The 27,670-nt window shown below is 38.9% G+C and overlaps 2 protein-coding genes across 7 annotated transcripts; one reads left to right on the top strand and one right to left on the bottom strand.

The window, feature by feature from the left end:
• Window positions 1-261: 261 nt before the first annotated feature.
• LOC111251371 (uncharacterized) lies at window positions 262-26,522 on the bottom strand. 6 transcript variants are annotated; one of them, XM_086989803.1, is made up of 12 exons: window positions 26,384-26,522; window positions 26,053-26,133; window positions 25,712-25,802; window positions 21,454-21,547; window positions 8,090-8,570; window positions 6,691-6,772; window positions 4,140-4,350; window positions 3,165-3,662; window positions 2,889-3,002; window positions 2,253-2,345; window positions 1,535-1,776; window positions 262-1,324 (listed from the first exon to the last, which is right to left on the bottom strand). In XM_086989803.1, coding segments are annotated over exons 6-11 (993 nt in total). In that variant the 5' UTR covers window positions 6,693-6,772; window positions 8,090-8,570; window positions 21,454-21,547; window positions 25,712-25,802; window positions 26,053-26,133; window positions 26,384-26,522; the 3' UTR covers window positions 262-1,324; window positions 1,535-1,701. The 6 variants fall into 6 exon arrangements, with proteins under 6 accessions (XP_086845929.1, XP_086845930.1, XP_086845931.1 ...); XM_086989804.1 differs by lacking the exon at window positions 26,053-26,133 and having other exon boundaries at window positions 26,384-26,495; XM_086989805.1 differs by lacking the exons at window positions 25,712-25,802; window positions 26,053-26,133; window positions 26,384-26,522 and having other exon boundaries at window positions 21,454-25,654.
• Window positions 25,033-27,409, top strand: LOC111251291 (uncharacterized). Its single transcript, XM_086989801.1, has 4 exons — window positions 25,033-25,166; window positions 25,357-25,410; window positions 25,596-25,670; window positions 26,088-27,409. Exons 1-4 carry the CDS (start codon window positions 25,050-25,052, stop codon window positions 27,204-27,206), a joined length of 1,365 nt encoding a protein of 454 aa, XP_086845927.1. The 5' UTR covers window positions 25,033-25,049; the 3' UTR covers window positions 27,207-27,409.
• The last annotated feature ends 261 nt before the right edge of the window (window positions 27,410-27,670 follow it).

Raw genomic sequence — 27,670 nt, 5'->3', positions numbered from 1 at the left:
CGTGGTCAAAGTCTCCGATGAAGCCAATCAAATCTATCTTTATGCCCCACTATCCCAGTCACAACAACTCGTTGCTCTGAGTTCAGTGACCTTAAAAAAGTTAAGGTAGCTCGCTTTTTTTTGCATGAGGCCGTTTTTAAGGTCAAAAGTGGGTGTTAACAAACAAAAGTGGGTGTCAAAAATCGCTGTGGATGATACTTTCTAAACAACTGCAAAATGTTGGATTAGCTCTGAATTAGTTGCAATTGGCATGTAATATATTATGGCAAATTTTTTTCATAGCAAAGTTGTTACTGAAACCAATACTGCAAAAGGTAACGCCAATCAAAATAAACTCTCATTCAAAATAAAATAAATTCTGAAATATATAAAAAAAAATATATTCTGAAATAATGTTTCGTTCTTAGAAATAATGAGGTGAAACACCTCTGTCATACTAGCAATTAGTCCCATCCGCATTATTGCGTAACCCCCTTGCCTCAAAACCCCTCGTGCCTCGTTCAATACAAGGCTGACGTATGAATTTTCACATTAAGTTGCCACAGATCTCACTATGCTGTCCCCGGACCAACGGCGTACAAAATGCGCTATTTAAAACTCATAGAACAAAAAGAACGGCGTGTCATACGTAGCCGATAGAAAGTTGTTTTCAGCAGTGCCGGCGTTAAACTTAAGTCAGCCGAATCTAAATCCCCGAGAAATTGTTAATTTTTAATCTGGCTTTGGAGTATAGACGGCAGTTTTGTTGGGCTTTGCGGTTCATTCGAAATTATCTTGCATCCGTTTTCAATTTAATTGTCTCTTTAGTATAATTGTTATCTCTTCTTTATTTATCCAGGTCTAAGCACATTAGCCGCCCCGACAGACTTACATGTTATAAAATAGTGACTACCCTGTAACATCTTCAAAATGGGCCTCAAGATCGTTAATGAACTTGATATCTTCCAGACCTATAAGGTTGAGACTATAGCATTGCAAGCACGTTCCAAAAGAAAAAACCCATTCGAAAAATTCATACCACAGAGATTAGCTGGAAAAGCATGTCTCTGATTAGTGTGATTATGTACGTTTTCATATTTTATATAAATTAATAATATTTTTATTTATTTATTTATATTATATATATATATATATATTTCTTAATTCAAACATATATATATATATATATATATATACATTATAAATATATTTGAATTACTATGTTCCTCGAAGTGAAATGTAGATCTTTCTGATTCACCCTTGCTTACCAACTGATCACCCTTTCTCATTCTTCTTTGAAGTTTACTGGTCTTTTTGGTGACAATATCTTTTCTTCTTTGCCCATCTAAATACAAAATGATCACCAGATATAACAGGTTTAGAAACGATAGCTTAGACCATATTTAGTATCTATGTGCATACGTGCAAAGGAAGAATGATTAAGACTGATCCTTTTAATAAAGAAAGACATAATACTGATGTATAATGAAGTGGTAGACCACTCTTTTCTGAGGAATAGTCAGTAGCATGCATGGCGTAGCCTTTCCACACTTACAACATCAAATTGCTGGGATTATATCTGACAACAATTTAAAAAAAACTCCGTCAGAAGTAGAACAGGTTCTGGCCCACATCTCCGCAATGGAGCCCTCGAAATCTGAGGTTGTCAACTAGATTCTTTTGGCCAAAAATAGTGACAGCCAATCACTGTCATGAGAACTCTCATCGCTTCTGCTTAGATGAATGCTCGGGCCGTCGATATGGGCGATTCACCAGAGGGGTCGCACAACTTTGACTCTGCAAAAGCCGAAATTGTAACTCGAATTCTCAATCTTCATCGTATAATTACACAATGATTTGCTCGAACCCAGTTAGGTTTGGCTAAGAGTCGTAGATGAATATATTAGCAGGGATAGAGGTAGCAAATAGATGCCGGTTCGGCCTGCAAAAATTTTTCTCGACACTACCTAATTACGCCGCGATCCAGCTGACACAAACTGAGTTTAGTTATTTTTCTTTGAAGGTTCTTTATTAATATATATGTTAATAATATATGTTATATAACATTTTGGGGTAATAACACCTTCCATAATAACACCAGAATTTAGAAGCGACAGTCGCTCTAAGCGACCCTGAAAGGTGGTCAGGGTATGTGACAATATACGAGCCGCGGAATAAAGCGAAGTAAGAACCTGTGTTCCATCAACCGAGTGTGTTCCATCTGTGGTCGGTAAAAACGAAATTTTCTAAAACAGAGTACATCATATACGTACCTTCGACTGCGGACGCAGCTTCGCAAGTAAATGGGAGAGACCACTCCTGATGGAGGTCCCCGACCGCTGTTTATCGCTTAGCGATTCTAGTCCCTGGTGAAATAAATATGATTAAGTATTGAGTACACACAAGAATTACGTCACGTGTAAACAAAATCGACGGTTATATGATGGCCTGACTGCTCGTATTTTATGTTAGACTGTGCCAATAATATTCAATATGTCGCGTTCCTTTTATTCCCTTCCGCAAGGGACTGTGAGAGAGATATGCTAATAATACTACCGACGTTCCACAGCAAGTCTCCGGTCATATAGAAACCGGTGGAATATCACAGTTATATCTGTGTCCACGTCGTTGCCTAATGGAAGGTAATTATGTACAGTTCCCTCCTCTTTTCCAAAGAAAACATTTTTCGTCACTAAATTGATTCTTGCCGCGCCCCATGCAAAAATACCCATAAGTAAATCTTTGATGACTGGAAATACCATGTTACAGAATTGTTTTAATAGATTTTAACAGCAGCCTTAAGATAGATTTTAATAAAAGCCAGAAGCAACAGCGCGCCTAATGATTTCATGACAAACCATAGAAGCGACAATAAAAACAAACGTTTGCGTTATTTTCCAGCCACTTACTTTGATTGCCTGGTGCAACTGGCTCTTTAAGCGGCTCACATCACTCCGATGCTCTATTTCAGAGGTTTCAAGTTCATTTGCCAGGAACGCGTTTCGTTCCTTCTCACCTTCCAGCTAAAAATACACAGAAAATTACTTTGAGAGCTGTCCAGTAGAATGATCCATAGAAGAACATGTTACAACAGATAAGCAATAGCAACGACTGTTAAATGTAAGAATGTCTACATTAACAGATATAATGAAATACTATTTTGCATAAAGAAACGAACTACCAGCCTTCGTTAGCAGTTCTTGAAGGTGACTCTCAAGACGATCAATACGTTTGTGAAGCTTCAGGTTAACTGCAACAACCTTCGAGTTATCCACCGTTCGCGTTCGTATTTCGTTTTCGAGTTGTTCTACCTTTACCCTTAGCTCCTCGTTTTTATCCTTCGCCTTCTGCAGGAGTTCGGCTCCTTCGAGAAGTTCTTCTCGGAACTCCTTTATTTCGGCCTCTTTGTTGGCTAGTTGTTTTTCTAGCTGCTCAATTTTATCATAGAGATTCGCCTGCCCAACACTCTCCGTTTCGTTTCTGATTGAAGTACTACTTGTACTCGCGAGATTCGTTGCTGAGCTACCACAGCTTATAAGGTACCGGTGCCTAAAGTCATCGACTAAAGGTTCTTGGCCGGCGCGTTTCTCCTGAACTCTTTTTGCTTCTTTGCGTAGTCGCTCGCAGCGATCCTCAAGGTCCTTTACCAACGTCCGGTGAGTGATTAGCTGTTGCCAAAGTTCCTGAAAATGTTTGTTTTCAAGAGCGTAAAAGTAATGCTTCTTATAGGTTCGTATTTGCACTTAGCCTTGTCTCCCTTTTGCCTTGATGCTCTAATTAATAGCTTACCTCAAGAATATATCTCTTGATTCTAGTATTACAGCGGTTATATTTCTACGAGCTTTTCCGTTGTCAAAACCAAACACTACACGAGGCCGACAGAGAAAAGTGCCCCCAATATAACAAGGATTAGTAGCTACTATTATCAATATTTCAGAAAACTTAATACCCAAAATTTTATGGCTGTAGTAATATCCAGGGCTTCCAGACCGGTTTAGGTAGCCTAGTTTAAAAAAGTATAAACATCAGGCGTCAATAGCTGTTCAACAGCTTGTTATTCTGCGGAGCCACAAGAGAATATTTGAAAATAGAGTGCCTTCTAACTTGCATACAATACAATAAATCTGTAAAACGCCAGCAAAAAACACGAAAAAGCTTACCGCATTAGAAGGTGCTTTATGATAAAATAATTTTTCTTGCGCTTGTGTAAGCTCGATTTCCAGATCCGTAACACGTTTTTTAAGGCTGGCCGAGAGGGCGCTTTGTAGTTTCAGTTCTCGCTGCAACGCGCGAATCTTCTGTTCAGCAACACTCTCTTCCAGCAGCCGAGAGCAGCTCTCAGAGTCTTTATATGCACCGGCATATTCCAGCCTAGAAAACGCATATTATTCTTGTTCTGATACTATCATATATGAAATTTATAATTATCCGATTTTTTACTGTAACATCCATGAATATTCAGTGATTCTAAATAAAGCTACGATAATTATTTTAATTGGAACAGCTTCCTAGGCAAGCAATCATCGTTATTATTACGATAGGCCTATGGTCTGGACTGCACGGGTTCTATTAGCACTCAGCCTTTTTCCTCCTCCCTTCATATTTAGTACTCATAATTTTCACAATAGATCCCTTACTTCCACTGAGTTTTTCTATATACATATATATATATATACATGTTAAGTCTAATTATGATTTTAAATTTGGCGGGATCACATAAACCCAGAAAATTCGTAGAGTGGCCAACTCCTTAAAATCCCCTATACAATTTTCCACGATCTCTCATATTATTTTATAGTAGAGAGTTAAGTTTTTCAATTTCACCATACAACTCCCTAGGCCTAGTAAACTAGGCTCATATGGGTTAGCATTATAAACCCCAAAGTATTATGCAAATCAAAGAAGTCCTGATTCAGCACGCTTCAACAATTGATTGCTTAATTTGTACGCACGATTCGGCTTCATTCACCATATAGTCACCGCCGCTTTTTGCCATTTCTTTGACACACTGCGTCGTTGAAAATGAATAGATAGAATTCGTTTGAAATATTATTGTTGTTAGTTCTCTTAATTCGTAATTGTTTTCGGTAGGTTCTAATGTCTGACATATAATCAATGGGTTAGGCCTCGAAAAACTATACTGTGCGGCAAAGATTGACAACTAAAATTAGGTGCGCATGCGCCTGTCTAAGGGCCTGCTACTGCTAGCCGTCCTGTGTATTTCTAGTCTAGTAAATAACTGTTTCAAACTTTCCATCTAAACCTGATCGAACTATAGAAATTTAAGCTTTCTAACGTTAACTGGGTGCAATTCGACAGGCTAATTTTATAAGGAACAGGTATTACATGTGACAATTGTAGAATGTGTGTGTGAACAGAGTTTTCCAAGAGTTCGCAGACGGATTTCCCTGACACCCTAGGATTACAGAACCTAGTTCAATATATATATATCATCACGTGCGTGCAGGCAGTTTGAGGCCATTAGCAGGACGAAAGCCAGTTCTATTATATGAACGTAGCACAGGAGTATTCTAGACTCATGCTCTATGTCGTAGTGCGATGCCTTTGCGTTTTATCTGTCTTTAGCTAACTGCTAGTTGTCTTTTAATGTTAACTGACAAGCTAATGGTGAAGCCAGCTAACGTATTGTACATGCAACTAGGACACTGCATGCATTTGCTAACTACATTTCAAATCTAATGAAAAGGTGGCCACAGCTGTCTCTGTCCTAAAGCGTTATATTAGCCTGGGCCATAGCGGCGCTCTAATCAATAGCCTATCTTAACACCTTATTATACCTCTTGGTATTAGAGCAATTTTGTATCACGCATTTGCAACCAGGACACCCTAATGCTATTTTTATATTACTGTATTAGAGGTATACTACGTAGTATAGTATAGTACTATATGTCTTCGGACGACTGCAATCGAATTGTTTTTTTTTTTTGTTCATTTTAGTTTTAAGCGTCAAGGCACTTTTTCGAAATTATTCTGTTATTTTTGGTTTACTCAGTAGAATAAGTTCATCTAGATGAATACCCGGCTTCCACGCTTTATTTCATGCACTGCCCTGAACCAGGCAGATACGTAAACGGTTCTTAGCGCACTCGCAATTGTATTATTTAGCATCGGAAGGGTGTTACGGGAAAAATTGTACGTGCCGTGTTTTTCGGAAAATGAACTATTTCGTACCCGTTGCGCAGAATGGTGCGCTTTAGTTGTTCCGTAAGCCACTCCACTGAGATCGGGTAGGAAAAATTTGTGATCTGTTAAAGATTTACCCACCACGTATAGAGGTATCTCAGATTAAAAGCATTTATCGCTGCCTATACTAGGCATCTTTTCATTGTACGGTACAGATACGGCTTTCCACTGTGATCCTATTTACAATCTATTCAAAGGGTTCTATTATAATTATTTGGTTATACTAGGCCACTCATAAAAGTGTTTATGGGAAAAAATGGAAATTCTCAACCGATCTATCCGAATAATACTGTTTGACTAACGCGTTTTTGTTTAAAGTTTTGAACATAGAAAACGCTTCAGTAGATGTACAATTCTACGAAGTACATCCCTACTAATACAACGACAAATTCATCCTTACGTTGGCGAGAAAGTCCGCACTGCTTATTGAAAATTTAATTAAAGGTTAGTAAATGTGCTTTACAATCGGCTCGGGACCTGATGTAGAGGCATAATTCCAAGACTTACATATGATAACGTCATCGCTGCACGAAAAATCGCTGAGCGACCCACGTCGTTGAAAACTGAAGTTGGTGCTAACTTAAGCGACCTGAAAAAAGACCTTTCCATTTATCAACAGGTGATTTTACGATCCTCAAAAAAAACAACATCTTAAAATTAACAATGAAATATAACTGTACAAATTTTTTAAGTAAACAGTTTATGCATATGCCCTATGTGCATCTATCGCTCAATTCGCCACCCGGTCATAGTGAACGACGAAAAATGCTCGAATTCGGAATGGAAAAACAAATAAGATAGCTTGTTCAGGATCTAAGCCGCATAGTGGATCACGTGCTTATGTTAATCAGGACCTTTTGTATGGCGTATATTTAACAACGAAGATATCTAGACTTTTTAGGTAGGATACCCCGGATAGACACATATTGTTTCTTGTTGGGTTTTTGCCGTTTGATACAATGATTAGCGGCCGTTTAGTGCAGCTGCAAATGACCAACTTTGCTCTGAACTGAAAGGCTAAGTAATACTCGTATCGCCAAACCCTTTTCCTCATTTGAAACATTGTACTTAACAGGGTAAACTCCAACTTCATATTAGCATACTATTCAGTTAAAATAATATTGTCTCTCATTAAGAATACTATCTTTAATGTTTAGAGTAATTTTTCAGTCGCTTTTCTGACTGATGACATGTTCAGCTAAAGTTTCCTTTTATACTTTTCACCGTATGATGGACTCAGGACCAAATAAACCTGAACTTAAAGCACGATACTTAAGCATCGCAACCTAAAGTTTAATGAGCAAGCCCCCATCCAACGTTCGTGATTAGAGAAAGCGTAAGGCTACTTAGAGGAAAAGTGATCAGGACGAAATGCTCTACAATAGCAGTTAAATGTAAGAACTCGAGGTCCGTTTTCGAGCTACAAGTTGTGGCAACGGGCAAACGGACCGGTTTCGATCGAGGCGAAAACGTTCAAATTTCTTGACTCCCTATTTCTATTATATATTTATTGCCTTTTCTTTTCGAGCTAACCGTCGCACCGATAATTTGCAATTTTTAATGATTTTTTGTAGAATTTTAGGTGTGTGCAAGGTTTTTTATGGTGAGCCCATATTTCGATTGGTTTCATTATTTCTACTCTAAACGATCAGCATTTTTATCATAATTCGGAATAAACAATTTTAAGATACAAGTGTGGCAATGAACCGTTAGTTATCAAACTGTTACAAGCAGGTCCAGCGGACTTTGAAATTAAATATTTTTTAATAATTGGCCTAACAATGAGAGTTTTTTAATTAATTCTCTACACACAAACGCTTATATTTGCCGTTCAGGTTCCCATATGTATGTTTTCTTTCTATAATTTCTCGAAGTAGATCATCATAAGTGAAATGTGTTTACTTACCAGTTGCCCGTTTTAAGACATGTAATAACACATACTTAGGGAAATTAAGCGGCTTGAGGCCGACGTTTTTTTTGTTTTTTCTTTGCTTCGTTCAGGAAGTAAGTGAAGCATGACGATGAGGTCTGGCGTTGTCTTCGATCAACCAAACTACGTGTTTTTGATTGCTGTGCCAACGATTTATGAGAACGGTTCATCTATTGAAGAACTTGCGATAGCGGGTTTCATTTCTGACGAGTATCTCGTAATAGTAAAGAACCTATTATGTCCATTGTCTATGCCTGAATCTGAACCTACTCGATTACATGTCTCAGAGTTCAATAGGAAAACACGTTATTTCTGCACGACGACGGGGCCATTTCAATACACAGTCTACTTCGTCCTGCTGTAGAGATGTGCCTATGAGCACTTTATGCTCCAAATTAAAGCTACGGTCGAAACGAATAGCGGTTGCATTGGACGAAGATGATCATCAGGGACTTCTCTGTTGACACATAAAAGAAATATCACCTAATTAGCCGTTTTCAGCTCAATCACTATTGATTTATTAACAATTTATTGCAAACGCCATGTACACAATGCTTCATATCACAAGGCTTTGCTCATTTATTAACTATAACGTAAACGGGTGTTTACACAGTTCAAGATTCAGTACGTAAGAAACAGTTATCGTCTACAACAAGTTTCCTTTCAATGGTTCAAAACAGCCTAATCGCCTCTAATCGAACTGATTTATGTTATGTTATCTTTTACATCCTAAATCTGTTCGATACGGTAATTCGTTAGGGTCCTGTTGGCCAGGTTAGGTCGCGTTACTATTGAATGCGTCTAGTCAGACTTTGGCCTGTTTATGGAACTTTTTAGTGTAAAACACTATGATGTTAACAGAGAATAGTGCATTTAAAAGATTTACAATTTGTTAATAATAAAATGAAGCGCTCCATCTAGAGCCTAACCAATTCTAAACGAAAATGAACGAAATAAACCATAGTAGTGTTGTTAGGCCACGCCACTCCTGCAAGTTGGACAAGCCTTATGTCCTGTTAAGTATTACTTTAAAAATTCAAGCAAATATATTGAAAAAATGCAAATCTTTCGAAAAGAATTTTAAATGAATTTTTGTTCTTAACCAATATCATGATTACCGCCCTGTCCGCGCCTTCAGGGACCGTGCCAAATTAAGTATACGTGCCAAATTTAACCTATATAAATTGTCACATCCAGTAAATGCGCGCTGTCGCAAGCTTACGAGATTTGCCATTTACATGTATAAAATATGTGTATGTGCATCTTTTTTATTAAATGCATTATTTCGTGTATTTACATTCCGAATTTTACCAAATTTAGGGCAAATCCCAAGTAGCGGATAATGTCGGCGTAACGGAAGTGGAACATATTATTGCACGACAGTGGCCTGGCTTATCGGTTTTCTCGACTGATTACATCGTCGAACTTCGTAATTATTCCTGGATAGACAACTTGTTAGAAAATCGGGCTCTGTACCAAACCATACGAATCGCGAGGTCCACCGCTGGCTCATTAGAGTAAAACTTATATTTATCGAGTCTATTCGTCCTTTTAAGGCTCTGCCTCCACGAAATCCATATGTGGCGTCACACAAAACGATACATACAGTTTCTCTCACTTGACATTCGTATCACTCAACATTCGTATGAAATAAACTGTGGCCGGTATTGTGGTATAAGCCGTATTGTTTCATCTACACTTCGGGGTATCGGTAAAGGGTCAACGGTGCCAAACCCACCTGAGGCGAGCAGCATGCCCCCATTGCCCTACATCCCTCGCTAGAATTTCGGCTTTGATCAAGTCGTTAGGTGAAAAATGCAAAAATGACTAGTCTGTTATAATAGGAAATACCTTTCGCAGCTCGCATTTCGTGGCTCTATGGACCACAGACGAGGGAAGAGTTCCTTTAATTTGCCTAATGCACATGCCACGGTTAGCGCTAGACGTAGCCTGCTTCCAATCGAATCTCGTGATGTCTAGAGCCGTTGTTATTGGCAATACTTCTGCATCCATCAATCAATAACGTGCCCGTGAATATTTTAAAAAAATACGATTTTTGTCTGCTAGACATTATCAGGTAAATTATCGAATCCGCTAGGTTATAAAAATATGTACACAAAAATAAATTAATTCATCCTATTACGCACCATACGAATCGTGGTGCAAAAAGCTAAATCAAGATCGATGTGCTAAATCAAGTGCGATGTCGACCACTTATTAATAAAAATTTATTAATAATAAATACTTCGTTCATTTTCCTAATGAAAATAAAGCGGTCAAATGCATTCACTGATTTCTTCACTCCATTGACATAAACACTTCGATGCTACCGTTTCGATGCCCACAACGAGGACGATGGTACAGAGCCCGCTTCGTTTATAGGCTATGATCGACCAGCCACAAACTGCTAAGAAGCGAAGGTATTGAATTAGATATCGATTTGTGATCTCACTCTACTCAGCACGACACCTGTATGGGTTGCACGCTTCCTCACAGATGGATTTCTATAGAACACTGGTCGAAAGCGGTATTATGAAAAAATGTTGTTATATTCTGTACAAATATCGGTGCCAGTAGAAAAAAAAAACTCTGTTGTGCTTCTATTTAAAAGGGTTCGGCCATTTTTTCTACGTAACTGGCCGAAATTAGTAGTAGTAGTAGTAGCAGCAGCAACAGCAGCAGTAGTAATAGTAATGATAATACTAGTGGAAAACAGTCGATTACTGAAACGTAGCAACGATAAAACGGTGCAGGGCATTTGCACTGCGTCTTAATACCGCTATTCGACGCGTATCATCCCCAAAGTCAACAATGCCCGTTTAACTCATATAAGCATGGACCCTGTAATCCTTGGTGTTCGTGGAGATTACGAATCACTTTGGATATATCAACGAAACCGAAATTGGTAGTCGAGAGATTCTGAAGAGATGCAGTGAAAAGGAAAACATCACCATAGCTAGGACTTTGCGAACGATCAATCATTACAGTCGGTGGACAGCCCGCGACATTTGAACTGCCAACCAATTCTGGCTACGGGCTTACTTCCGAAACGCAATAATCCGCACAATGACTCTACTATTGTTTACAATACAACAACAGCGAGAAAACCTTGTCTCCGCGGCCAACGGAGCGAGGTACGAGTCTCTCATTGTCGAGCCCCTAGCGTCATCAACTTGCAGCGAACAACAAAATTTCACGCCATCTTCATTCGTAAGGATTAACAGCTTTCTCCTTGACCAGAAATACGTTGAAAGTGTTCCAAGAACACGATGAATCCTAGCGGGTGATCATTACTGGCAAGCTCATATAATGTTATCGTTACAGTTCCAACCTTGAAACCTAACCATTGTTGCAATCAATCTCGCAGCCTAAAAAGGATTAATTAGGGCGTGGAGTGTGACAAGAGTATGCCAGTGAAGTTTTTCGATGAAGGTCAAACAGTATTTGTCTACGCAAAGTCGCTTACGAGGAGTGTCAGCAAAAGACGCCGCATGCTGCCAGTGCGAGACAGGGTACATTTGCATAGAATTGACTACTAGATGATTTCTACTAGATGAGACCGTATGACAACAGTTGTTAGGTACGAAAACTACGACATTGGATCCTTTTTCGCGCTGAAAATGAACATTTTTTTGGGTGTATTTCTATTTACCCGTTTGAAAGACGGCCAGACTGAAAGTATATACTTGCTAAATCAAGCTTACACATTAGAATCGTGTACAGATGAATATGCATTATTTGAAAAAGGTAACCTCATATGACGGTCTTTTAAAATTCTCATATCATCCGCAATCAATGATAAAATAAGCATCTGGATTGTACAGATCCTGGAATCGCATTTTATGTCTTTAGATAGGGCTACAGTAAATAACTAACTCTATTAGTTAAACAAAATCATCAATACCGCTATGAAAGCGTGTGCTACAAACATCGTTCATGCCTATAAATAGGCAAACTATAGAATCGCTACTATAAAATGGGGGTACTATTGTTCATAATTTGAATACTAGGACTCTCTTAAATGACCAAACGGTCCTGGCGCAAAGCGCTTCCCCCCCACGTGCTTCACCTAGGGACACCCTAAGTGTTCGTTCGTTTTCGACCATCGGAACGGTGGGCAAATATTAGATGATTAGCTGGTCGATAGCAAATGTAGTCGATCCCTCTGAATGCGTTTTGACCCCCTCGTCTGAACTTTTTACCTCCTCGTTCCTTGACTTCCCACATAGCGACGCGTTCATGTCACTGCCACTCTCGCCACCGTATGCAATTTAGTAAAATCAGAGGACCCCGAAACGGCTTTGTCGCTGCAGGCCCCGTCACAGGGCCGTCGAGTCACGGACAGTAATTGCTTTATTTTACATAATTAAGCCTTAAAAACCGCAGTAGATACCGGAAGTTATAATACTATACATGATATCGAAAAAACATGCAGAAACGACAGCAAGTAAAAGGTATAAGGCCGATGGGCGCGACCTATGATTCAGCCAGGGTTCTAGTTGACTGTAACCCTAATAGGCTCTGTTGTCACAAGCCCTATGAAGCATTTGCAGGATGTATCCTCACAGACGTATTTATCGAGGCAGTTGGAATTGTAATTAGTAATTACGGTAATCTAGTTGCCGCACATGGTGAACAGCGGCCATAGCAGCAAAGAAGATGGCGCATTAGGAAAGCTTACCGGTACAGACGCACCTTAGGCTGTAACAAAGAACACTGCAATAACGACAGATCCCCGCGCATACGGCTACGTCCATCGATTCTGGAAGCGTTTCAAGGCCTTTCTGAGAACCATAAGGATACTGGCATGCGAAAGTTCGATGGGGGAGGTAAGTTGCAATTTAATATATAAATAGCAAGTCGCGTTTGATACTCAGCGTAGGCAGCAATCGAGACGCTATAACGAAGCATCTGTAAGGAAGTCCGAGACATCGCCTATAGAAACGTACTTTTATATCCTATACTATACATGTTTTAACCTGTTTAATATTAAATATTGATTAAACTATTAAAAAACATCTTGCTAAGAAGGACTCTGTCTTTATAAAAAAAAAAAAAAAAAAAAATGGCTTGATACAAAACTTGTCAGTGCCTTACACAGATCAACGTCGTTCACTTAACACTCGAATGTCTAAATTTTAATTATTTTGCTTGTATATTGCCACTGTAAAAGACAATGGCCGCTCCTAAAAAGTCCGCTGGTCACAAAAATCCCTATCTCCACATTATATTCCAATGAGTGACACACGAACGCTAGAAAACCGTTTACATAATGCATTAAATGTAAAAGTCGTTCCTGCGATTATGTAATTGTAGCGCATTCGTTAACTAAAGGTTCAAAATCAAGCGTAGACCTAGCGTGGTTCGACGCCAGCTGCCTGACGTAATACTTTATAAATCTTGGTATAGTGGCCTATTTGGGCACAAGTTAGTTTTCTTACGGCCTTTAGGTTCTTCGGTAGTGTTCAACAGGGCTCTATTAAAACAGGGGGGAAAAAACGCTATATCAGTGCAATAGGAGATGTCGTGTAGCTGTAATTATTTAAATGTTTTTTCATTATCGTACGTTTAATTTTCAGTTATTGTGAATACAGTATAACAGCTTTTGTTAGGTTTCTATTTGAAGACTATCAATAATGGTAGACGTCTTCAGTTAATGGTTCACTAGCTCCGTTTCGGTTTACATTGACCCCCGACTCTACGTCCAGCAGGACATTTAGCTTAGGACTAAATTACTTTACCTCCTAAATGAGAGAGTGAACGTATATTTGTTTTATGTTTTTGGCTCAGTACTAAGCTAAAAATGTACCTAGTGAGAAATATGATTTTTTACGCAAACCTTAACTGCGCCAGTGCAAGCTCTACTCATTGGGATGAACTTAACCGAAATACTGGTAAGATTAGGCAGTCAGGGCCTTACAGACACGTTGTTTCCTACGCGGAAACTAGCGTGACCCGAGAGCGCAGTAAGGGCTTGATTATACAACAATAAAATAACTTCCTTTATTGGTACGGAGGCTGTGTAGTATGCGTCGTTGACGAGGCTTAAAGCAACGCCCCTGGTCCCCTTGAACCAGAAGCCTGCCCCTCGAGGACATTCAAGTCAAGAACTTGATAAATGAACGTATCTCTTTTCTTATAGACCTTTATTCTGTCCATAATGGATGCTAGTATTTCAGATGAATTATATAGTACTATGTGAACCAATCAATGGACGAATGATAAAAATGAAAGCGTTTGCTTTGAAATAACCGTCTTTTCGATTTAGTTTCCACTTGAAACGCACTGTACCGGTTGACCCCTCCACGTGTCCTACGGCGTACCCGCTCACTAAAGCGTGTTTTCGTTGTTCTACGGTGCGGTGTCGCCAAGAGGAAAAGTACCCCCGGCATTAACATAACGTTTATCTAGCGTACTATACTATTTACTGCCAGCAGTGCGCGTTTTAGATTTGCACAAATTATACTGTTCCAGTACGGTTAGCGTTGGTCGCAGAGATCTGCAAACAGCAAAATTGTGAAATCCATAGATCTACGGCTGAGATCATTGCTAATAAGATCCTTTAGAGTTTTGCTTGCTTTTTTCGAATAAATCGAGTATTGCTGATTAGCAAAACGAGGGTAGTAATGTAACGGCAGGTACACATATGAGCAGATTTATGGGGAAAATATATTAAACGACATCAATATATAACGCGGCGTGTATGATAAATTAGTGATAATCGACATAATTGTTTATAATCTTTTTGGACCAGCATTTTTCCCACAATGTCTAACTCCTAAGCACTGATGTTTATCGAAGTAGCACTCTTCCTATGGATGCTGTCCGCTGTTTGTGCGCGAGAAACTTATATCTATACGGGACTGGGAAAATACTTTGGAAAATAAATACACCATTCTATACACACTCTGTTCGCTGTCTATGACAATTCTATGGTCTCTAGTTCTTGAAGTTTTTGACTCGGAATGCGTTTCTTCGAATCTGCGCTTCAGAACAGCAGTTATTTTTTTATAAGTTCGTGGTCTCATATACACATACAATAAAAGGGTAGTCTTATAGAATTTCAGGCGTTGGAGGTTCTCGTGCGCTTGGATGCGCAAAAATAGAAGCTGAAGGTGCTACGAGCTTGATCAGAATCGATATACAATTACAAATATCTGACGCTAAAACACTAATGAAGATGTTTCGTCATATGCTGTTAGGCCGTTCTGCTAACAGGGGTTTCCGGCATCGAAAATGACGAATTCCGTAGTCATCAGGACATCTAGGCCAACCGGGCAGATGTTAGTGCCATTAGCGAGTTGTTTTAGACTTCGCTAACAACAATAAATGAAAAGCAAGGTTAAAGGTTTTCATTGAAGAACATTAATCAGTATCCTTTATGTCCTACTGGACCGGAACACAATCAGGACATCACCACAGGAATATTATCGTCTTCTGGACGACCGTTTAGTCCCCCCTCGCTGTACTATATCATCTCATAATTTTAACTTCAGTTTTTTCATATCATAAATATGATTTGGTGACGTAAGAAGCTAGGGTTTAACTTCAGCAGGTGAAATTTCACTTTGCGAAATTAGACAAAAATTCGAGCTATCACCTTGCTACAAAATTATACTTAGAGATAACAGGGTTCACCCATTTTTAATACATTTCTAGCCTATCAATTATCCTTTTCAACCATTTTACGATACAAACACATATGTTTTACCATAAAATTTCGAAGCAATGCAAAACTTTTTTTTTTTCGAAATTATTCTTCCAGTATCGGGGTACCAAAAATAATAAGTGGATTTATGCTACAAAGATGAGACCATCCCCCAACCACCTAAGCTTGGCACCGAGTCGCAAATGACCGAATTCTTCAAATACGCCATCAATTTCACCTAAATAGTGTTCGTTTCTTCTTAATGCCTACAAATAGAATGATATTTCACCTGTGAAGTATGTTATCCAATAAGAGTGTACGTATTAAAAAAGCTTGCCCAGATACAGTCAGCTCGTGAGAAACACCTAATTGGTTTCGAGGTTGATAAAAAGTCCACCATTTTTTAGTCTTTCATTATCCTATTGCGTTTTGCTTCTATGTATAATTGACTTCTAATCTCGGTACAAAACCGCCAGTGATGCTGTAGTCTTTGAGATAGTGTTTGTGACGTTTATGCATATTTTCACTTTTGTCCTTCAGAATTATGAAGCATTTCATATGCAAAACCCTGGTCCTAATTTAAAAAGAGCTCTCAAGCTATCAACATCGGGATTTCCCGGCGGCACAGACACTCTAAGTTGAAATGCTCACCCTCAGTGAATAGTTTCGTAAAAATAGCCCAGTTCTCCGCTTTCATTTCAGTTTGATGTTAGGAACTAAAACTTTCGAAATCATCTATTGTTCTAGTTGGTTTCCAAGCGCATCGGACTCGCACACCGCGGGTTGGGGTGAGGTGCATGAATCCTAGATTTTGAGGGTCTATCCAAATACTATATTTCTTGAGGTTTAGTCCTTCATATTTCGTGCTGAAAGTGATAGGTGCTATAGGTAATATCAAGTTATCATATTAGATAAATACTACGGTAAAAAACATTTACAACAGAAAGCGACATGGCGACGCATGTTATTGAATCAGACCACATCGCAGTTCTCTAATAATGGCAAACGAGGACTCAGCAGCTTGTCTTTCAACTATAAGTGTAGCTGCCATCGGAGTCATGATGATTCGAGTTAGACGTATGAATCACAGCATTGGCTTTCTTTTGAAATTGTTATATATCGGTACGAATTTTGTTGATTCGTACCTTAAAACAGATCCGTGGAACACAATCAGTACTCATATCGGTTAAGCCCGAACTTCTCTCCCTAACCTTTTGTTAACTGGTCGCCCAAGTGTAACACAATATCAGCAAGCGCAAACGAAATAACTTATGACACAGGCAGAAGTTCTCCAGCTGCCGCAGGAACGCTGAAATGAGCTATATAGTCTACCCCTATTAATTAACTCAGTATTTTCCAGGACAATAGGCTCCTGCGCGGCATTAGTGTTTAACAAAAAAAACCAAAGCAGTTCCACTGCCCTATTTACCTTTGCTGGTAATAGTGAAACAGCAGAGCTTCTCTTTTGCAATAGCATTAAATACATATAGCATACAAGCTGTACAATATGTGCCCTTGGCAGGTCATACAAACCGAAGCAATCTGTCATTCCGAAGGCCCAGGTTGAACATAATCTGGGGAAATGGTGGCGCCTAGATTGTAACCCAACGGCACTCAGTTGCCTCCGAAGCGGACTAACGAAGTTACAGGTTGACATTTTCAGACGCAAGGCTCATTCGGTTATCTTGGCGTAGAGCAGCCGGTGCGAGTCGAACTCCAAATTAGAAGGATTTCAAATTCGTAACAAAAGAACTAAGCACTGAATCCATGAAGGCTTTACGCCGTTAACCTCTGCCGTTAAATTTCGTTCCCGCTTGAATTCGCACTGACGGATTTGTTCACGCGCTCAAATTAATTTCCCTTCTCGCTAATTTACCATGCTTTCTGTAAACGAACAGCGCTAGAATTGCTTGCTTGGTATAACAGCACTAATCCTTTACCGGCCCCTGGAACGCTCATTTTTCATCATTTATCCGGAATAGCACCGCAATCCTTCCCAAATGCAAATTCTGCGAGCCGCCAGCTACGGCTCGCGAATCGTTGCCGTCGTATCCTCGTGCTTCCAATGATGGGCACTGCCAATGCAACGACGAATAGATACATTGGGCTGCTTTGGGTTGGCACACGGAAATTGCGCGTTTCTAACTTCATAACTTTTCACTGAGACTATCCTTGGTAACGCCTGTGGTGTCCTCAACGTTACGCGGCATGTAGGTTGTCCCCTTTAGAAACATCTCTATGTGAGGCACTACCCAATTTTCCGACAGCACTCGCTCCGCGGCGAGTTCGTACCCCTTGACCCATTCCTTCACTAAGGTCCGAAGGGTAACCCTGTATATGAGGCCGTCCTCAACGACAACAGAATATTGCAGTAGTATATATATATCTGTCGTCCAGAGAGGCGTGGTTAGCAATCACTCCTGTGTGGAACTACGTCACTTAATTGACCTATTAGCTCGTTCATTTAAAAAGATACTTGTAATTAACCCTTACTTTTCGATTAATCCTTTTTCTTTTCGTAAGATTTCTTCTTTCCGCATTTGGTCCAAATCGTCATTTTAGTGAACTTCAAACCATATTCATAAAGTCACTGAAGTACGATGGGTCTAGAAACATTGATTGGGACTATCTATGGGAAATTTGTCCTAAATAATATAATAAATACATGTTATCAAGTAAAAAAATGTTACTAAATAGGTGATGTTTATTCGTCGTTCATAAAAATTAATGAGCATGTAAACATTGTCAGAACGAAGCGGTTCGACTCACAGGGTCTGTCAAATCTGGACATTATGACGTTAACTGAAACGCCTATTATTTCTGCAGAAATGCGGACTTCGCCGTTTTTTATGTGGGAAAAACCTCGCAATCGGAACGACGTAACTTCAAGGTATTACTGCGCAGTGTGTAAATCAGTAGGCCGTATAAATTATTCCTGACTTAGCGCTAGTAATATCTGAATGCAATTTATATCGATTACTTTGTGTATCTTCAGTATACATGACATGCCGGATAAGGTAAGGGTAAACATATGTCTCTTTGTTTTGAACCTATATTACGCTAACCTTAAGTACCTGTTATATATTGGATCGCTAAATAGGCAAAACGTTCTAATCATTTGTAGATCGAGAGACAAAAACTTACTTTTTTTTGTAAACCTAAAGATTTATGCAGCGAATCAATTGAAGAGCTTAAACACTTCAGACGCGATTGTTGTAGAGGAAAGTGCTTCTTAATGAAGAAGTTTAACACAATGGTTAGCCCCTTATTTGGCCCTTAATAAGTATTGCCAGTATATATTTCTCATTCTGGAATCAGAACAATGGGCCGAGAAAGCACCACATTACATTTTAAGCTAGAAAGAAGATGATCAAATCGGCAAGTAGGCAAAGCTATAATCTTCAGTCAACTAAAATATATGGCATACTGCATACGAAGAGCCTTTCCTTAGAAGGCTTACATTATGATTGAGTTGATAGCCACTTAATCTTTAAGCAGCGGATACGCTGCCTGTAGTATTTGAACTCTGTTTGCATTTGAACGGGCTCAGTGCTGCCTGCATGTAGGCCTGTGGGTCAGCAACCCAACCAGATTGCTCGGTTGCTCAGTGGACGCCTCATGATTTTTGCCACATTAGGTCTCACACTTTTCGCTTTAATAAGGTTTATGAAACTCTGAAGGACTGATGAAGAAACTCTGAAGGATCTATCGTTGGCTTGAAGTGGCAAAGAGCACGAAAGATATATTCGACGTTCAGCTCATGGTACGTACAACTTCAATGTAGATGCGTGTCATCGAGTACCATCTAGAAATATGATTGAGTTTAAGAAAAATTTGTTTAAGATCATTTCGACATTAAGCGCACTAGTAATAGCAATACTGGCGCCCACTAGCGCTAACATATCCCAGTTTTGATTACAAAAAAAAAAAAAAAAAAAAAAGAAAGAAGAAAAAACTATTAAGAAAATAAGAAAGCCGGTTCACTGCGAAAAATCTGTTTCGGCTGAAGCAAAAAAAACACTGTGAACGGCCAAGCATGGATGTTAAGAAAGCACAACAATAGAGAACAGTTTGTCTTTTATTGATATGTCTATCCATATTTTTCGAATACATTAAACTTTAAGAGGATCGCGGAACTGATACCACACGTGTGTAATTTCTAAAATGTCTAGTTTTGTTAAGTTTTTTGTTTTTTCTAAAGGACTGCCATTACGTTTAACTTGAACTTTCATGTTGTTAACGTGATCCTCTAAAGGCTATAGATTCTCGTGAGAAAAATTTACTTTTGACTTGGGTTATCTTTATAGCACTATGTAAAGTTCTATAACGACATCTACGGCAAAAGTAAAACAATCGCCCTAACTGCATCTACTACTATTCGGTATCTCGAATTCTGTAAAATGTTATTCTTATTTATTTGTTATTATATTTGTAAAAAAAACGAGTGATTTAGCCCCAGTTTATTCATTTGCGATAACCCTATTACAGGCAAATTCTTAATATGCTTACCTAATACTGATGTACAGATGAGAATTCGAAAATAAACATGCACTGTACTAAACTTTCAAAGTTAATATTTTCACAGTCACGGATCTACGGATAGCAATCTTGCCACCCTGGGTATGGGGGCTAAGTCAAACGTCAACCAAGGAATATGTAAATTGAATGAGTAATATTATAAACGTTTATTTCATTGATAGGAAACATTTAAAACTATGGCATCATTTGCGTATCGTTTGTATTTGCATTGAATAGTAAGGATAAGTTGTGCCAAAAGTCTAGTCAACTTGAAGAATTTGTGTTTTTAGATCATAGATGTTTGCGGTACGCAATAGGAAACCTAGTCAGAAAGAACCTTGCAGTTGTGTGCAAACTCTTTTCCTCGGTAAAACTTTTACCTTCTATGAGCAATCGCATACGACCCCAAGTAGCCTGCAGAATCTATTATAGATTTACTTCAACTTTACCTACTTCGCAAATATTAATTAAAGTAATTCGCTCTCCTTGCCGCTATCTGCTCCTGCTTTTACCTGCTCCAGGTACTAGTCAGCCACGTAAACAGTCTGGGGCTTAACTGTCTTTCCGTTTTGGGGTTCAATTTGCATCATAGCATGAATATGATAGCTATATGATAAGCATTGATAGTTACAAAAAAAAACATTTCTTATTCGTTGGTTGCATCCAGAAACAAACCGCAGTGTGTTAAAATTTTGGTAGGCGGTTCCATTCGGCGTAAACCTCTCTATTTTAACTAAGCTTCCTTAAATGCGGAACGGTTCAGTTCTGTATGAAAAAAAAAAACAATTTGCTTCGATGTTTTTAGAAGTAATCTACCTTACTTTTAACTTAGTTGTTTTCAACTAAAACTAAAACAAGCCATTACTTTTATGAACCCTTATTTAAAAACACTGCGGTAAAAATGTTTGGGTTACCTCTTTTGTTGCCCTTAGTATGAGGCAAAGTCAAACAGTAGTTTCTCTTAAATACACGACAGCTGAACTGATTTGAACTACAACCAAAATCAGCCAACGACTCAGTTACGAAGACACATTTTCATTCAATTACAGTTAAGTTATCATCGAACTTTTTCAAAGGTGCTTCATAATAATAATATATCATCCTTTTAAAAAAGGGTGTATAGAGGCAAGGTTTCACTGTCACTTAACCAACTAGCATTTGATTATTTACTTACTTGAGCGTATGGCAGCCGTCTCCAATAGTTTTCAACGTTCGACAAAACCCGATCCGTCACAGCGCTGAGGGGCCACTAGGGATTGAGTAAGCAGCTTGAAAGCAAATATTTTAGAAATAAACAGACTACTTATTTTGCTTGTGGGAGACGGCATAGACTTTTCAACACTGACTTCCAGCATTGGATACCGCCAACTCTTCCGCCAAATGTGTCTTCAACGGTTCAATGATGCTTGTACCGTTAGCAATGCCAACAACACATATATATATATATATATATCCTTGCAGAAAATAACACGACAAATCCAAGACTGGTAAGACACCCTATGTAAAGGTAAAGCTAATTAAACGCATATTTCAGTAAAGAAGTTGCTTGGTAACAGGTCAGCTGTGGATTCCTATATTTTTATCAAAATCAGAAATAGGTACATGTAATAGATCAGAATGTACCGCTGTATAGAAGAATCAAATTGAAGGCGTGTTCAACCTTTAAGTGGTAGCACTACAAGAAAAAGTAAAATCTGATCTAAGCTCTTCTATTGTAATATTGGGTTGCTGGAAGAGACACCAACCGTTTGCAAGCCAACATTAATGCAACTATTCCTTTATACTTCAAAATAGTAGTACTAGGTGAAATATCCGTCATTTTCGTCAACGACCTTTCGTAACTTTTGCGGAAACGTGATAACCCCATGGAAAACTTTTGTAGCAGCTGATTTTTGCATCCATCTCTCTATTCAAACCAAATTGACACCTTTAAGAGGGTCCTGCAGAGATCGAGAAAAATTACAGTCTAGTAATGCAAGATCCAGACTATGCGTCGGATGCAATAAAATACCTTACCGAAGTTCTGTCTACTTCTGTCGATAGCTAAAATTGGACGTGGTCGGATACTGTCGTGATGGAAGACGACGCCCGTCTGTTTCATTGATTTCGGCCTACTTGTTTTCAATGGCTTGTCGTTACTTGCGAGCCGTTGATAGTAAAGATCCGAATCAATCGTTTTGTCAGACGACAGCATCTTATAATGCACGATTCCTTTCCAGTGCCATCAAACACATACACACGTCCTTTTCTTTAGCATCGATCTAATCTTCGCTATAGATTTTGCCTAGAGAGCATTTTTTTTAATTGCACATTTATTTTTTTGACTGTTTAAGAACTTCCTTAATTTCGTTGTGTTCCTGTGGAATTTTGGAATTAGAGATACAAACGGCTATAATCTTTTGCACTTGTACATCGGGTTTTTTTTGTAGCCTATGTTCCAAACTGTTTTGGGGGTGGATGTTTAGTTAATTGACAAAACCTTGACTACTTACGTCCCTGTCGACCTCAAGTTTCACAAAATTTCATCGGCTTTTTCTGTGATTGGTCCACGACTGTGAGAAGAAGATTTCCAGCACAGAAGCATTCTTGGGCCGTTTCTGCCAATCACGCACCCTGACCATGACTAACAGATTTTCTTCTATGGACCTGGGTAACACTTGTATCCTTATGGTACTAAGATTGCTAAATATAAGGAATTTTTGCAAAAATTTTGCAAGTGGTCAAATCGCTCTATTTTAAGTCTGAGTGAAGGCAATTTAACAGACTCAGTAGCTCTTCTTTTACTGACAGAGTTCGTCTTTCAAATGACACTAGCATGGACATAACGCGACTCCGCTTACCTTGGATGTGTGATTTTTAAAGCAATCTAGCTAGAAAAAGGGTTAATAATTTTCCGAAAATCCAATAGTTATGTTTGGATTGAATATCTCCTTTGAGTACCCCATTCTCAGCATTGGTTAGCAATCGTATTGGAAAGCAGGCAAGAATAATCAATGTACCTATTCTTAAGGTTAATTGATTAAACACAATACAATTTTTGTTCTGAAGCTAAGGCTATGTTTTTGCTTTATAGTTAATATTTGTTAATAAGGTGAATGATTCTGATTATTATTAATTTTTTTTTTTAATCTCAATATTAACTCGTGGATCAATAAAATCTAGATTTTGACATTTACTTCTATTTTAGGCTGTTTAGGCACAATTACTGATTTTACTAACTCGTATTCAGGACATTCAAGCGTAGACAAAGGTAGATAGTGAACGTAAAAGATAGGTATAGTCACATATAATAGAATTGCTTCCTTCCTGAAGCCAGCTAGAAGCCCTCATGTCGACCCCGAGAAATGGAACACGACCTTAACAAAGCAGCAATAATGATCGGCGTGCAGCAACAATATTGTATCGAGTAGAAAATGGCACACAAAACCGTAAATACAATACAACACAACACAACGTAACCAATTTCAATTGCAAAACTGTCAACCGTAAACAGATAATGGACCAATGAATGATACGCTTGGCCATTGGTGGTCATCACACTGTCATGGTACAGGGGGATGACCGTCGATGAAACAGATAAGCGTCTCCCTACCTCAACGACGTTCCAGCAATCGTCAACCCGCTAAATAGAGTTCATACCAATATTCCGCCGGAACTGGTTTCGAAAACTTCTTATCCAAATTGGATCAGGTAACTTTACGAACTGCGCAAGTTAATATGCCAACAAGCTTGATCTCAGTCCGTGGATCTCAATACGTAGAACGCAGCTACGGAAATAACTGGGTAATGTAGGAAGAAAACAAGTTAGCGATTTCGACCCTTTCAAGATGAATGAATTGACTTGACTCATATTAGTAATGATGACATAGTCCGTGAGATAGAATCACGGACAGCGTTTTCGTATAGGAAATTGGCCATGTATGTGACAGGTTCTCTACATTGCTGTAGCGGTTTGAGCCTGGATGTACTGCTATTACGGCAATTGATGCGTGGACACATGTGGCCACGCAAAATGTGCTAACTCAGTCCATCTAGGAAGAATTTCCGTCGTAAAACGAGGCTTTAGTGGAATCACGGCATATTTGTATTCAGTGCTATAGGGAGTTTTATGTGCTTAGAGACACTGACATTTTAAAATTCGCTCTCTATGGCGATAACATATGCCCTGCATTTTAGTAGTATGTAAAGTGGTAGAAAGCCCCAGTGTATTCCTATCGGAAAGGTCCGTCTCAAAGAAGTGACATGGTTTCTTTTGGTTTGAACAGCGCAAAATTTCTTAAAGGTCAGAGAGGGAGGCATCAAGGCTTTATCAACGGGCAAAAAAATCTTGGACTTGGATGTTAGTCATACACGTTCTGCATAAATATTTCGCCCTAATAAGTAAATCACATATACTTATCATGTTTTCGGTAGATAAGACGATATTGCCTTCCGCACAAATCTTGCCTGTTTAATCCGTCGAATTTAGCAAAAAGGAAATTAACGCTCATATCTTGTATCACAAGACCTATGAACCTATTTTTTCGCAACGACTATCTAATTGAGCAATTGATTTCACATAGATTAGACCACCGCAATCAAATGCGGTAACCCACAAGCAGAGCAAATTGGTTTTGTGTAAGCAAATCGTTCACCTTCCAGGAAATGCACTGGGTTAATCGAAAATCTGGGTTTGAAATTCTCCTTTCCGAACCCTTTCCAGGTCGTCTAGCGGGTTTAAATAGTATTGGGTTGGACGAGATCAAATCATTCGTTACAAAACAAACCATAATGTTTCTTAATATCGGTGCCGTTTTCTTAGTGATAGCCATAGGCTTTGGTAGTAAGCTGGATCAGGATTATACCGACGTTCTGGTTGCCAGATGCAGAGCTCGTTGTCTTAAAAAGGTTAGAGTCAAAAATACATCACAATATGTTGATATATTTATAGGAACTATATATATATACACTATATTTTTTTAAACGAATGCATACTAATTATCTTTCACTAAATTTTTCTTCTTCATATGATTTATGATCGTTTCGTAGATGAGCTCACGGAACTCATATCGTAACGTCTCCCTGTTTTTGTTTTCAGTTTGTTACTCACGATCATAGCGGCAACTGCGTCGATACCTCTGAGTGCTGGCTGGTGAATATCTTTTTAAATGTGACAATCTAAATTGCGACAAGATAATTCTATCTTTGTGAAAATTGCTAAATAGCATTAGGTTCTTGAATTTTGATGGTAACAACATCTCTGTACAGTAGAGCTATCCTCGCGATAATTACTACCTAAGGAAATTCTCACAGAACGCCTTGTGTGACATATTTCAGTGCTGGGACACATGTCACATGTTCTACAAAAACTTTAAAGTATGGGGTCCGATGTGCAGTGAGGAACACGCTTGCGTAAGTAAAGTCTATTCTTTTTGAAACGTATTGTTGCCTACCTTTACGTTTTGTGTGCTAACGAGCATAATCGGTACTTAGATACCAACTTCCCCCAGTTCGTACGCAGGGTTCCACAAGTTTGGCAGGGGGCTAGTCGTCCGCACGGTTCGCAAAAGACAATAATTAACATCAATGAATAAAAAATATAATTAATTGTACGATACAAATTATATTGGCCGTTAACATCAAAATTCAGATAATTAAATAGCACACACACACACCATAGAACGAGCACTGATAATAAATGTAGCCAAGTGACCGCAAACTAATTTACTTAGACTTCGTATATTGCCAAAAATACAAACTAACCTAGGAACGATCAATTGAAAATATCAGAGACCTTTAATTTAATCCATTGTTTATTTTCTCCCGCAGTTCCCTGGCTGTCAAGAGTCCTGTGATTTCTACCGCTCGCACAGTCCTATAAATGAAACAGCGTCAACAAACCTGAACCTCACTCAGTCACTAAAATATAATTACATACAGGATAAAGATCTCGTTCACTTTGAATGGCCTACACCAGCTGGCTATAACCATATTGAACCTCTAGTTTATATCCTGGCTATGCAGGATCAACTAACGGCTGGCTGGCAACAACTCGAGCAAACGTTCTTTCAGAACTTCACTGTTCAGCCGAACCAACTTAAGTTATTCACTCGAATACGGCTCACCTCGTATAATTCTAACGGCAAAGTAGCTGAAGTTGAAAAGTTGTGCGCCGAATTTAATTTTGACTTCAATGACGAACGAAACAATCTCATGTTCCGTGATGAAAAACATTTCAGTGGCGCGGCGCGCGGCAATCAACCTGATATTTTACACCATGACCGCGTCGACCATTCTTGGGCAGCTATTGTTACTTCGTTGCATTATTCAACAAAGCATTTAGGAGGAGTGGACGTAAATATCAAATGGCCACAAATGTATCGTAGCGCTAAAGTTGTTTTTAAGGTCGGATGGAAGGAGGCCGATCCTACTTCTGAAGGCATCAGTCGCCTTTATACACACAGCAATATGGTAACAATAACCGTTCGGTCTAAACATGTCTATCTTGTGAACATCCGCGCATTCCTAAACGAATCACTTCGGTCTATAGCCCAAAGCAAGACTCTAATTGTCGATACAAACTCGGACATTTTGGGTGAGAGTCCACTCGTTAATGGCTGTCTAGAACGTATTTCGGTCGAATACGTAATCTTTATAACAGCTGGTCTGATCTACGTTATCATAATGGTTCTTTATATCTTCGTAAGCTTCTGGCAGCGGGAACGTAATTTAAATGCTGAATCGAGGAAACCACCATCGTCTAGTAGTCAAAACGAAAAAGGACCATCTCTAAATAATCGCTCTCTAAAACAACAGCTTTCATCTATGAGTGCACGAATTTCACAGGGCCCGCTGACTCCTAAAGGCCAGCATGGCTGTTTCATAGAAAAGCAGGTCTCATTTCCTTTTCAACAGGCTAATGGAAAAAACTCACATAGACCTTGTTGAAAAAATGTAACCCTATTCATACGTGTAAATGTTCGCCCATATCTAAGTCACTGATAATATATTACAATACGTTTAAGCTTCATGCTACATAGAGCTTAATTAGCCTGACAGATCCGAGCATTCATGTTAAGCGATGCTATGGACAATTTTCTCTGCCAAACGAGTCGAAACTCAATAAATTGTGTTGATCCTTTAACGTTGAAGGTTATAGTATAGTTTTTCCTGTAGTACTGTCAAAATTGTACTTTACATGCCTGTTTCCTGCAAAAAAAAAGTTCCTGTAAATAGAATATACGTTCGAGTAGGTCCACAACGCCTCTAAAAAAAGTAAAGAAAAAATGTTGCCTCTTTTCTACTACTTTTGATGACGCAGATGTGTGGATAGACAGGCATTGCTGAAGCAGTCCGGACAACGATTCAATCGGCGGCATGGCATAGAACATTTTGAACCTACGAGTTTTCCT

The sequence above is a fragment of the Varroa destructor genome, unplaced genomic scaffold, assembly GCF_002443255.2.
Source record: "Varroa destructor unplaced genomic scaffold, Vdes_3.0 BEIS01000005.1, whole genome shotgun sequence".
NCBI lineage: Eukaryota > Metazoa > Arthropoda > Arachnida > Mesostigmata > Varroidae > Varroa > Varroa destructor.
Note: the sequence above shows the minus strand (reverse complement) of the source record. Positions and strands in the feature narration are given on the sequence as shown.